The 13,038-nt window shown below is 33.8% G+C and overlaps 2 protein-coding genes across 2 annotated transcripts in view; one reads left to right on the top strand and one right to left on the bottom strand.

Annotated features, from left to right (window-relative positions):
- LOC130450061 (uncharacterized) overlaps positions 1–10,440 on the bottom strand; it is a 29,010-nt gene extending 18,570 nt beyond the window's left edge. The window contains exons 1-9 of the mRNA XM_056788232.1: positions 10,344–10,440; positions 8,941–9,141; positions 6,546–6,716; positions 5,646–5,999; positions 5,416–5,587; positions 3,529–3,755; positions 3,072–3,350; positions 1,305–1,559; positions 1,023–1,243 (exon numbers count right to left, since the gene is read on the bottom strand). Of these exons, the coding sequence (XP_056644210.1) occupies positions 1,023–1,243; positions 1,305–1,559; positions 3,072–3,350; positions 3,529–3,755; positions 5,416–5,587; positions 5,646–5,999; positions 6,546–6,716; positions 8,941–9,141; positions 10,344–10,440 (1,977 nt within the window). The remainder of the gene's footprint in view (positions 1–1,022; positions 1,244–1,304; positions 1,560–3,071; positions 3,351–3,528; positions 3,756–5,415; positions 5,588–5,645; positions 6,000–6,545; positions 6,717–8,940; positions 9,142–10,343) is intronic.
- LOC130449307 (flotillin-2) overlaps positions 1–13,038 on the top strand; it is a 302,572-nt gene that overhangs the window by 238,925 nt on the left and 50,609 nt on the right. The window lies entirely within an intron of this gene.

Raw genomic sequence — 13,038 nt, 5'->3', positions numbered from 1 at the left:
ATCAATGTCGCATTCTCGATAAAGGCTAACTATGTACGAGCATCAAAAGATATCCATCCCCATACTATTGCGCGAAACCTCCTAGTTCGTTTCGTGAGAGCTTTGCCGGAATACTACAGAAGATGCCGTCGAGGTTCTAGTATACCACGGATCCGATGGGTGATCGACGATGCTGTAATGGCGAAGATTAGCAGTAAAAATGATTTTCGAATCTTTTGCTCGAGTTTTGTAGGAAATCTCCTGGAGAAGACATCCAAGCTTCAATGCACTAGATCCCCACTAGGTGATTACCAGTACTTGAATCAAGAAAAGGGACCTGAAAACCACCCCTAGTACAATTTTAAGTAGCAACATGTACCTGCTCTGTGGTTGATGATTCCAAAAGCAAAAAAAAGCCGCCTCACAACTCCTTGCTAAGATATTCGATTTTTTTCTGCAAATATTGCTCGAATTCAAGTTATTGCACCAAAATAGAGAAAAGCCTACTAAAAGACCTCTCTCAGAGTTTCAGTTTGTGCGAATTTTGCAAGAAATCCTCTGGGGATGACGTCCATTACACAAGGTATCCGGTATGTAGACTCTCCAGGTGCGCGATTAATAAATTGGAAGATCATATGCGATATCAGCCTGGAGATACCTAATTTGAGTCCATTTTTAGGTTCTAAATTCCAGGAAATTAATTGTCCAATGCTCTAATGCGATTTGGCCGATGATTTCGGCTTTTTTAAGGCTTTATAATAGGAAAATGAAAATCCTTTTTATTATATATATTTATTTAATGCCTTATATTACAACTATAATCAAAATAAATACAAAATCTTTGGAAGAAACTAATTACAAAAACATTATTAATTATATATATTATAAATTATAATTAATTTAATAAAATCCATAACAATAGTCGTATAAGCAAAAACAAAGTTTTTCTGCGTCATTGAAAAACGTCTCTAAGACATTACAAATCAAATTAATCACGTGTTTTTGCTATTCTTCAAAATCCTACTGTTTTTTTGTTGTCAAGCCCCATACAAGATTTTTCCACTATTAACTGTCTTCATCCAAAATGATTTAATCAAATCCGATCCCTTTTCGCCGATCATAATAACAGGAGCATTGGTATTACCGCTCACCATATTAGGCATAATTGAGGCATCGATCACCCTCAAACCCTTGATTCCGTAAACTCGAAGCTGAGGATCTACTACAGCACCTTCGTCCCAATAGGGACCCATTTTACAAGTACCTAAAAAAATGATATACCTGAATAATTAATATGAAAAAAAAAATATGAATACTACTGTTACCTATAGGATGGTAAATCGTAACCGAATACAGTCTTATCATACATTCATAATATTGGTCTGAATGTTTCTTAAAGTGCGCACAATCAGGAAATTCCACAAATCTACTTCCGTAAGTTTGGAAAGCCGGTGTTTGACTTAAAGCAACTGCTATTTTGACACCTTCTATTAAAGTTTTCATATCTTGTTCTTCCAGAAAATAGTTGGGATAAATCAATGGAGCGTCGAAAGGATTGTTGCTACGTAATTTGATGAAACCTAACATGTGAAATAACAGTCGCAAAGTATAAGTCAAAAATTATAAAATATGAGGTCAAAAATTTATAACTTATAATCGTATGACACCATAGTATAAGTTAGTAAAAGTATAAACCATAAGTATGAGCTCCAAAAAGTTATAATATTATAATGTCATGAAGTGTAAGTTATAAAAGTATGGAGTCAAAATATACGTTAGAAAGGTATAAAGTACAAGGTAAATAAGTATTAGATTATGAAGTATATGTTTTAACAATATAAAGTCATAAAGTCTAAGTTATAAAAGTATTAAATCATAGTATAAGTTACAAAAGTATGGAGTCAACATATACGTTAGAAAAGTATAAAGTACAAGGAAAATAAGTATGAGTTTATGAAGTCTAGGTTTTAACAGTACAACAATATAAAGTCGTAAAGTTATAGAAGTGTTAACTTATAGTGTAAGTTATAAACGTATAAACTTTACGGTAGAAAAGTAATTGGTTTTGGAGTATATGTTTAAAATGGTATTGAGTCATGAAGTATAAGTTATTGAAGTAATAAACCCTAAAGTATTAATTATGAAGTATTAAGTCATTAAGCCTAAATTATAAAAGTTTATAGTCATAAAGTACGAAGTATAGAAGTATTAATTCATAGTATAAGATATAAAAGTATAAACTTCGGGGTAAAAAAGTATGTTATAGAGTATATAACAGAATTAAGTCATGAAGTATAAGTTATTGAAGTAATGAATTCTAAATTATTAATTATCAAGTATTAAGTCACTAAGCCTAAATTATAAAAGTTTATAGTCATAAAGTATCAATTATAGAAGTATTAATTCATAGTATAAGATATAAAAGTATAAACTTCGGGGTAAAAAAGTATGTTATAGAGTATATAACAGAATTAAGTCATGAAGTATAAGTTATTGAAGTAATGAATTCTAAATTATTAATTATCAAGTATTAAGTCACTAAGCCTAAATTATAAAAGTTTATAGTCATAAAGTACGAAGTATAGAAGTATTAATTCATAGTTTAAGTCATAAAAGCATAAACTTCAGGGTAAAAAAGTATATTATGGAGTATATAACAGAATTAAGTCATGAAGTATAAGTTATTGAAGTAATGAACCCTAAAGTATTAATTATGAAGTATTAAGTCACTAAGCCTAAATTATAAAAGTTTATAGTCATAAAGTACGAAGTATAGAAGTATTAATTCATAGTTTAAGTCATAAAAGCATAAACTTCGGGGTTAAAAATTATGTTATGGAGTATATATGTAACAGAATTAAGTCATGAAGTATAAGTGATTGAAGTAATGATGCCTTAAGTATTAATAATGAAGTATTAAGTCACTAAGCCTAAATTATAAAAGTTTATAGTTATAAAGTATCAATTATAGAAGTATTAATTCATAGTATAAGATATAAAAGTATGAACTTCGAGGTAAAAAAGTATGTTATGGAGTACATAACAGTATTAAGCCAGGAGGTTATAACAAAGTGAAACTTGGTGAAAGTTACCTTTGCTTTGTGGTCTTAATAGCATTGGTATAACGCTCCAAGCATCTTTATCATGTATGGGTCTAAAAACTTTATTATAAAATGAGTCTGTGAGTCCATGCGCTTTTTTAATTTGAGCTCCTTTATCGGAATGAGTTGACGCGGAAACGAAATGAAATTCTATATCGGGAAAATCGTCGGAAGCGTTGGCGTATTTCGTATTAACAAAAGCTAATCCTTCAACTCCACCCATAATTGTCAATGGTCCACCACCGAAAACAGCATATTGCATCAGAGGACCTAAAAATGTTTAAGAAATATGATTATTCGGTATTGAGAAGGTATTGCTATATCCTGATGAGACCTCACTAGATCAAAATCGGTCCATAAGTTACGGCTTTCTCATTTTATTTCGAATCTATTATTTTAGAAATCAATAAGATTAGTTAACGTGTACCATTGAATTTATAATTCTTACCAACTGCGTATATTCGATCCAATGTAACAGTCACTTCTTTATTTACTAGAAATGTAAGTCCTCCGAGTCCGATATGATCTTGTAAATTATGTCCTACTTTTAAATCCTGTATCACTGGAATTTTATATTTATTCAGTTCCGCTTTTGGACCAACGCCAGACAACATCAATAACTGAGGAGAGTTTATTGCTCCCGCAGAAAGGATAACTTCCTTCTTGGCTCGAATCCTTGAAATTAAAAAAAAAAACTATCTGTCTTACAATTCGATTATTCACGAGAGGAGTAGAGGCAACTTGATTTTTTTAATTTAACATCTCAAAACAACTATACATTGTTGTAAAGAGTTGAACAAAATAAGTGGATCCATGGAAGTTCTTTTGCATGTCTAATTACAAAAGGGAAAAGGGAAAAGTTAAATTGAAATTTGAATTAGTGCAATGCCCATATCTCAACGTTGAATTGGATGGAATGGTATCATAACGCATGGTGCTGAATCTAATGAGTATAAGGACAGAAAAGAAGGCTTTTAGCAACCAAAAAATCTCCTCAATCAAAAGTGTGCGAGTTGTCATGATGAAGAAGATATCAGTTTATCCATTTTTCAATTCACTTTCATCTGTTTTCGAGGTCGATTAACGTCTTAATTATCCCTCGACCTTAACCGACTCGTTTCTTTTTTTTAATCCTTCATACCATTTGTAAGTAATCTTTAACATTTTGATACGAACTGCGGTCCATGAGCACTTGGTCTCAACAAGCAAGTTTAAACTTGCTACCTCGATCTATTTCATTATATCAGAGCTGTCAAGTTGTTTTGTCTCGTGAGTTTCACGCTGCTATAAAATGTTTGACTAAAGAAAGATTAATACTAACACAAATCAAAAACAGAATGGAGACTGTTTAAGATGAATTGAAAATTGGTCTAAGTTGTTTCACCGGGGACGAGAACCATTAGAAGATGTCCTAAGTGCGGGAAGTCCTGTGGTGTTCACTTTTCCAGAACACATTAGTCGAAGAAATTGTTCTAAGTGATCGACGCCTAGAAATGAGAGTAATTGCAGCACAGTAAAATGTTATAAGGATCCTACATGAGCATTTAAATAATACAAAAATTATTGCAAGGTCGAGTAGAATGTTGTAAACGATTTTTAGAAACTCCTTCTGAGGACCAATACGTGGTAATCCAATTAAATACAACATGTGATGAAACTATGGTCTTTCACTATGCTCCGACATCCAAAAGAGATCCCATGAAGTGACATTCGAAAGGAGAGCCTGTGCCAAAAAAAGCAAAGGTCATCGAAAAGCACCAAAAAAGTGATGGCCATAATATTTTGCGACTGCGAAGGTGTCTTGATGATTACTCTAAGGAATCAAATGCAAGCGTGAAGGCAGCGTATTACTCTAACTTACTGAGGCAGTTGCGTCAAAAAATTATCGGGAAAAGCTTCGGCAAAATCAGCCAAGGTGTGCGCTTGTTTCACGATAATGTTCCAGTCCACACTGCTTCGCTTTCCAAGTCTACTGAATACGAAAGTGGCTTTAAAAAGATTAAACACCCACCATAAAGCCCTGATGTGGTCCCATCCGACTATTTTCTTCGCGACGATGAAATTAAAGAGGCGGTTTACAAACCTTTTGACTCTAAAGATAGAAGCTTTAGTCACACTTTCTGTAAAGTATGTGGAAATCTAGGAAGAATATATTGGAAAGCAATTTTCTTCAATTTATGATCTTTCTTTCTATGGCTCAGGTACTACACAACATATTTCGTGAAATTTGTTGACAGTTTGCATGGTTGCTGGTATAACAATTCATTCACCTCATTTTTTGGTCGTAAAAAAGTTAACCTTTCATTTGGTAAATAGGAAAACTGGAATTACCCACCTGTATAATTTTTTATCTCTGTAAAATTCAACACCGTACGCGATTTTTGATTTAGGATCTATAAGAACCTTTGTGACATGTGAATTCATAGCTACATTCAAATTTCGACGTAGCCTTACAGGTCTTAAAAACGCTTTTCCTGTTGAACACCTCGCTCCTCTCCTAATTGTACCTGTAACAATGAAAATTATCAAAATTTCTTGCGATTCTAGTAAACTTGATGTATATACCTTGCGCCATCATAAATCCAGTTTGATACTGTCCGTTGATGTCCCTGTTTTTGTACCCGAGTTGTTTACCTCCTTCTATGAAAGCGGAAACTAAAGGAGTTTGATAAGGAGGTTCGGAAACGGTTAAAAAACCCCCGGTTGAATGATAAGGAGTCTTGGCTAAATACGGATTTTGATTATCTTCGGATTTTTTGAAATAATGTAAAACATCTTTGGAACCCCATCCGGGGTTTCCTAAAGATTCCCAATTATCGTAATCTCTTTTATTTCCTCGTAAATACAACATGTAATTTAATACTGACGAACCGCCTATCACTTTTCCTCTCGGCCAATTACATCTTCCGTTATTCATGGCTGAAATAAATCAATTGAAAATATGGAAAAAAGTACAAGCTGCAAATAATCCGAATTCAATACATCTACGAATCATATACGATATAAACTTAGTTCTATATTAGAAATTACTTGCTCTGGGTCTATTTCTACTAATAGCTGGGTACTATTCAGACAACAAGGTTTGAATAAACTCAACTACCTTCCTGGGTATCACTTCCAATGGTTTTAAGAGATACGAGTCAAGGTATTATAACTTTTTCTTGGTATTTTTTTTATATTAACGTCCCCAGAGATATCATTTCATCCATTTCTTTGAAATATGTTTCTTCTTCGATCTTTCTACAAAGTTTCCAATTTCCTCTACCATAAATTTTGTTTGCTTTCAACTGACCACCAAGCTTATGATTCTTTCAAATATTCAGTGGACAGCGTACTCGACAGTTATTTACCTGGACACTCAACAATGTACACGACTTACATGTAACAATGACAGAATTTATAAAACTGAATGGTATACTTGAATTAACTATCAAACCAATGAATATAATGAATTCTTATATTTACCCAAACAAGCTTGTCCTTGTGGTTCGCTTTTGTATTTCCAGTCCAAAGCGGATAATTGTAAATAACCTGCCATTAGAGGCACATCTGAAATTTCAGTTTCATCTCCTCCAGCTTCTAATAATAATATATTCCATTTTTCTATTTCGCTTAGTCTATTTGCTACTACAGCTCCTGCAACATTAAAATCAAACTACAATCGGATCAAAGTTTACTAACCTCACTGAAGACGATAACTTGGTAATCTAAACGAGAGCAATTCCTATAAATAACTTTCTCACACAAAGTGTGAAGATAAGAATCGGTTTAATTTGGAACTGGTAAGTGACAGAATATGATAGCAAAGATTTAGGAGACTCCAGGTACTTATAAATAATGATTGAGTCGTCTCAATATTATTTCGAAACGAACTTGGAGACAGACCCAAGTCAAGTTGAATCAACGCTTCTAAGGAATTGTCAACGGTAGTTCGAGACAGGAGACATTGAACAGGCCAATGCCTAAAAGATGTTGTAACGACGACGAAGAAGGATTCTGTTTCTCTGCAAGGTTTAAGTTGGAATAATCGGATGGAGTATTAACGTAGATACTTTGGAAAACATATTAGACAGACTGGTAGGAATTTGGAACTTGCAAGTGATTTTGGTTAACCGAATATCATAGCAAAGATGTTGGAGACTCCTGGTACTTATAAATAATGATTGAGTCGTCTTAAAATTATTTCGAAACGAATTTTGGACTGACCAAAGTCAAGATAGATCAACGCTTCTAAGGAATTGTCAACGGTAGTTCGAGACAGAAGACATTGAACAGGCCAATGCCTAAAAGATGTTGTAACGACGACGAAGAAGGATTCTGTTTCTCTGCAAGGTTTAAGTTGGAATAATCGGATGGAGTATTGACGTAGATACTTTGGAAAACATATTAGACAGACTAGTAGGAATTTGGAACTTGCAAGTGATTTTGGTTAACCGAATATCATAGCAAAGATGTAGGAGACTCCTGGTACTTATAAATAATGATTGAGTCGTCTTAAAATTATTTCGAAACGAATTTTGGACTGACTAAAGTCAAGATGATTCAACGCTTTTAATGAATTGTCAACGGTAGTTTGAGACAGAAGACATTGAACAGACCAATGTCTAAAAGAGGTTGTAACGACGACGAAGAAGGATTCTGTTTCTCTGCAAGGCTTAAGTTGGAATAATCGGATGGAGTATTAACGTAGATACTTTGGAAAACATATTAGACAGACTGGTAGGAATTTGGAACTGGGAAGTGATTTTGGTTAACCGAATATCATAGCAAAGATGTAGGAGACTCCTGGTACTTATAAGTAATTATTGAGTCGTCTTAAAATTATTTCGAAACGAATTTTGGACTGACCAAAGTCAAGATGATTCAACGCTTTTAATGAATTGTCAACGGTAGTTTGAGACAGAAGACATTGAACAGACCAATGTCTAAAAGAGGTTGTAACGACGTCGAAGAAGGATTCTGCTTCTCTGCAAGGTTTAAGTTGGAATAATTGGATGGAGTATTTACGTAGATACTTTGGAAAACATATTAGACAGACTGGTAGCAATTTGGAACTGGGAAGTGATTTTGGTTAACCGAATATCATAGCAAAGATGTAGGAGACTCCTGGTACTTATAAGTAATTATTGAGTCGTCTTAAAATTATTTCGAAACGAATTTTGGACTGACCAAAGTCAAGATAGATCAACGCTTCTAAGGAATTGTCAACGGTAGTTCGAAACAGAAGACATTGAACAGGCCAATGCCTAAAAGATGTTGTAACGACGGCGAAGAAGGATTCTGTTTCTCTGCAAGGTTTAAGTTGGAATAATCGGATGGAGTATTGACGTAGATACTTTGGAAAACATATTAGACAGACTAGTAGGAATTTGGAACTTGCAAGTGATTTTGGTTAACCGAATATCATAGCAAAGATGTAGGAGACTCCTGGTACTTATAAATAATGATTGAGTCGTCTTAAAATTATTTCGAAACGAATTTTGGACTGAGCAAAGTCAAGATAGATCAACGCTTCTAAGGAATTATCAACGGTATTTCTAGACAGAAGACATTGAACAGACCAATGTCTAAAAGAGGTTGTAATGACGTCGAAGAAGGATTATGTTTCTCTGCAAGGTTTAAGTTGGAATAATCGGATGGAGTATTTACGTAGATATTCTGGAAAATATATTAAACATACTGATAGGTTCGGGCAGATTAACAATCTATCTGAATAGAGAAATGTATTTGGCACAATAATTTCAAGCAATTCTCGCCTCAAGTCAACATAAAAAGCAGAACAATGGAAGAATTAATTGGTAAGACTATGCACGCGTTATATAATGTATACAATAATCAAAACTTTGTGATAATTATGTACCTGCCGAACCAGCTCCTATGACAATGAAATCGTAGGTGTCCAACAATTCTTCGGTGGGGACATCGATAGGTCTACTCTCTGGATCTAATTGTTCATATTGGAAATAAGCCAAAGCTGCTACTAATGTCGGTAAAAAAACTGCCAGGCTCGAAAATGCTTCTGCTCCTAATCCGTACAACGGTGCAGTAATTGCACTCATAGCTGCAACGAAATCTTATAATTGTAATCATAAATTTGACTTTTTTTTCAAACCTACCGATACCGATTAACACACCAATAGCTCGATCTATTTTGATTCAATAATATATAAATATATATATTAAATGAAGAGGCATCTATCCCCCAATACGTAAATACATATCACGTAGCACTATTTTGAAGGTATTACTTCATAATATTAGGATCCAAATACATCAAACTTTCTTCTACATTTTCTATTATTTATAGTCCAGTCAATAATAATAATAATAAGCAATACTCGGTCTACATAATCAATAAATATACGTGACAAATATCATCAACAAAAAACCCTGATGGCAACGCCGCCTAGAACGTTCCATAGATACCATTAGGAGTACAAGAAGTATGCACAACCCTCTAAAAGATTGAGAAACCACCACACACAGCATCCAGAACATCAACAATATTTTCGAGTTTATTGATCTGCTTCAACAGTAGCAGAAAGCGAAATCCAAACGTTTATCAAGATACATTAAGGACACAAAGAAGATGCTACACCAATACCATCAAAAAAGACGTTGGAAAAGTATGGTCAACTCCCAAAATCCACAAGAGAAATGCCGACTTGATAGCGGCCGAATAGATGCGATTAAATCATACTAAAAGAAATCACTGATGTAATCCAAAATTCTAACAACTGGAAAGCACCCGGAGTTGATATTATCCAAAACGTCTGGTATAAGAAATACCCGAGCGTACACAGTGAATTACCGAAGCAATTTTCTCTCCTCCTACAGAACCCAGAAGATATCCCAACATTTTTAGCACTGGGTTCCACTCATTTGATTCGAAAGAGCTTCGAGACGTATGACCCAACTCAGTATAGACCTATCACGTGCCTACCCACTTTATATAAGATATTTACAGCTTGTATCACTAACAGAATTTATGGGCACGTTGAGGAAGATAACATCTTTGCAGAGAAACAGAAGGTTTGTAGAAGAGATCACCAAGGGTAGAAATGACAACTTATTATGGACTCGTGAGATAGTTCGAAAAGCGCAGAAAGATCAACGGAATATACATACTGCTTTCGTGGATTACAAAAAAGCGTTTAATAGTGTACCTCATTCCTGGTTTGTGAAGGTGAGGCAGATTTTAAGTCTGCCCAAGTATGGTGAGTTTTATTTCAGCGACGATGAAGGGATTGCAAACGAACCTACATTTGCAATTTGGTATAAACTCCCTCAGTACTGACGGAATACCCGTTTGTAGGTTAATACACCAGGGCGACTCCTTGAGTCCATTGTGGTTCTGCATAGTAATGATTCAACATTGAAGCTGACACAGACACCGTCTTATTACATGGAAGATATCAAGCTATACGCAGCAAATAAGCATCAAATCAATCAATTTCTCGATATAACACATCGATTCACAACCGATATACATATGGAGATTGGATTGTCTAAATGCAAGACTCTACATATCGAGAAAGGTATTGTCATGAACGGAGATGTACAATTTTCCAATGGAGATATCGTACAGGCGATGGAAAACGGAAAAACCTACAAGTACCTAGGATTTCAACAGGCTAAATTACTGGACCACAAGCAGGCAAAAGCTACAATCCAGGATCAATACACCACACAGTGCGCAAGTTTATTGTGTAAACCGAGCTAATAATACCGGCTCTAAACTGAATAGTGCAAAAGTCTTTTGCATAATAATAAGATATATTTATGAAAGAAAGAAAAATAACATTTCAGATTTCCTTTGGCTTCTGAAAGATCTGTATCCAACAATAATCTGATAGCATTCCTCGACTCCATTTCGCTTCTCCATTAGGAAAATCTCCTGATAGAATCTCCACCTTTGTTCGTCACCCACAGCACCCAAAGTTACCGGAAAAATCCAAATGATACTGAAGCATTTTTATTTTCAAGGACATGTGAGAGGGTGAGTCTGTAATATGGTTTCCTAAATTTTAGACAACGTTCAAAAACAATTCCAGGCCAATTTTTTTGTGATTATTCAGTTTTTTTTCAAAGATCCTATCCTTCATCATCACCATCAGTTGCCATTCCATCTTTTTACCATTTTTAAGCATAGGTTTTACATTTTTTTTATCAGTCGAGCTTTATGTGCGACGGTAATAAAAAAAAAGTCATCTGGGTCTACTATAGGATCATTTTTATGGTCTAGAGTGAGAGATTTACGTCTAGATGAAGCTACTCAAAAAAACACGTCCATTAGGTAGAAAGAAATGGACATGATTGAAACGAAAATTATCGAGTATTGTTGATGAGGATACACCAACATGAATAGAAATAATCACAAATATAAATTTTTCTTTTATACGGTGATTTGAATATTTATTATTAATAACTTTAGAAAGAAACTGATTATCTTTTTCTAAAAAAAATCACATGAAACATGAATTTTAAGTAGAATGTGAAAAATCATCCCTATATTTATATATTTTTCTATTTACAAAACTCTAGAATGTATTTTCGTTTATTTAGAATGTTTAATTACCTTATAATACAAAAAAAAATTCAAAAATCCATCGATTTCCTTCGATTTTTTTTATAGCACTATCTTAAATCGTCACTCACCTGTAATTTTTATAATAAATCTTCCTTCGAATATTGTCTAGAATTTTACAACTACAACTATTACAAGAAATCGCATAATTTTAACATAATATAATACTTCAATTTCTTTAAACTGACACACATCGCAATAAATCTAGTCCATATAAACCGCCAACGATAAAAGAGTCGATGAGACAAACGAATTTGAACACGCTGAAGATGAAATTGAAGATGTAAAATCCAAGTTTCTAATGACGATGAATGATCCCGTTTTCTTGTACTTGAACTTGACAAACTTCTCCGATCACTACAAGAAGAAACAACCAAGAAAATATTCACTCTCGCGCCATTCACGGTTTACTTAATGAAATGTATACCAAGTTATACAGGGTGGAAGAGAAACTACAATACAAAATTTTTATTTCAATATTTTGAGTGTAAGCCGTTGTTTAAATATGGCTACTATACTAAAAACCTTTTCTATTTAACCCTTCCATTTTGTTATTAAAACTATGTCGTATTAACTTTAAATTCGTATAAAAATTTGGGAATAGTCTTAGTCCTTACAAAGGATTCGATGACATAGACATATCGACTTTAGATCCGCTTTAGAATACAGCATACGGCTACGATATCCATTTTTTAAATAATATTTTCTTCGCAAATTTCAAAGGAAATGTTTTTATTTAAGACACTCTGTATTTGCCGCGATGTTAAACTATATAATTTTACCGTTAAAACGTCGCAGTTAGACATTGTAAATAGAAAGTTGAATTCACTTTTAAATATTGTTTGTTCAATAAACTGACCAACTGGAAGGAATTCCGTTACCTTCGACAGGTTCATGCTTTATTTTTTAATAGTTTCGAAAACAAGTGCTCAATAACGGACTATGAATAATTATATTTAAAAACTGTCGTTGATTGAAGGTGAATGTTCTATAAACTCGTAAATATTTACATAAATCCATGAAGGATGCGTCTACGTTCATCTAAACGAAAAACATTTACTGTAGTGAAGAAAAATAATCATTAACACACCTTCTTCCAGCCAGACAGCCAGCTGTGATGGTTTTATTGTATCCAATATCAAAACGCAATCTTTTTGTCAAGCTCTTCCTCTTAAATCATTTTTAAAAGATTCGTGCCTTTATATATCTAGTTTTTTCTCCATTCCATGCTGATTATTCTGATTATTCTTTATAAATCTGCATAGCTACCCCGTTTCTTGAAGGGCTACTTTCTCCATCCTTCCTTCCCTTTTTTTTCTTCTTCAGCTCTCCTTTACATCTCTCAGATTTCATATCTTCATTTTCTATTAG

This window comes from Diorhabda sublineata, chromosome 1, assembly GCF_026230105.1.
Source record: "Diorhabda sublineata isolate icDioSubl1.1 chromosome 1, icDioSubl1.1, whole genome shotgun sequence".
Lineage (NCBI taxonomy): Eukaryota > Metazoa > Arthropoda > Insecta > Coleoptera > Chrysomelidae > Diorhabda > Diorhabda sublineata.
This window is presented reverse-complemented; position numbering and strand designations above follow the sequence as displayed.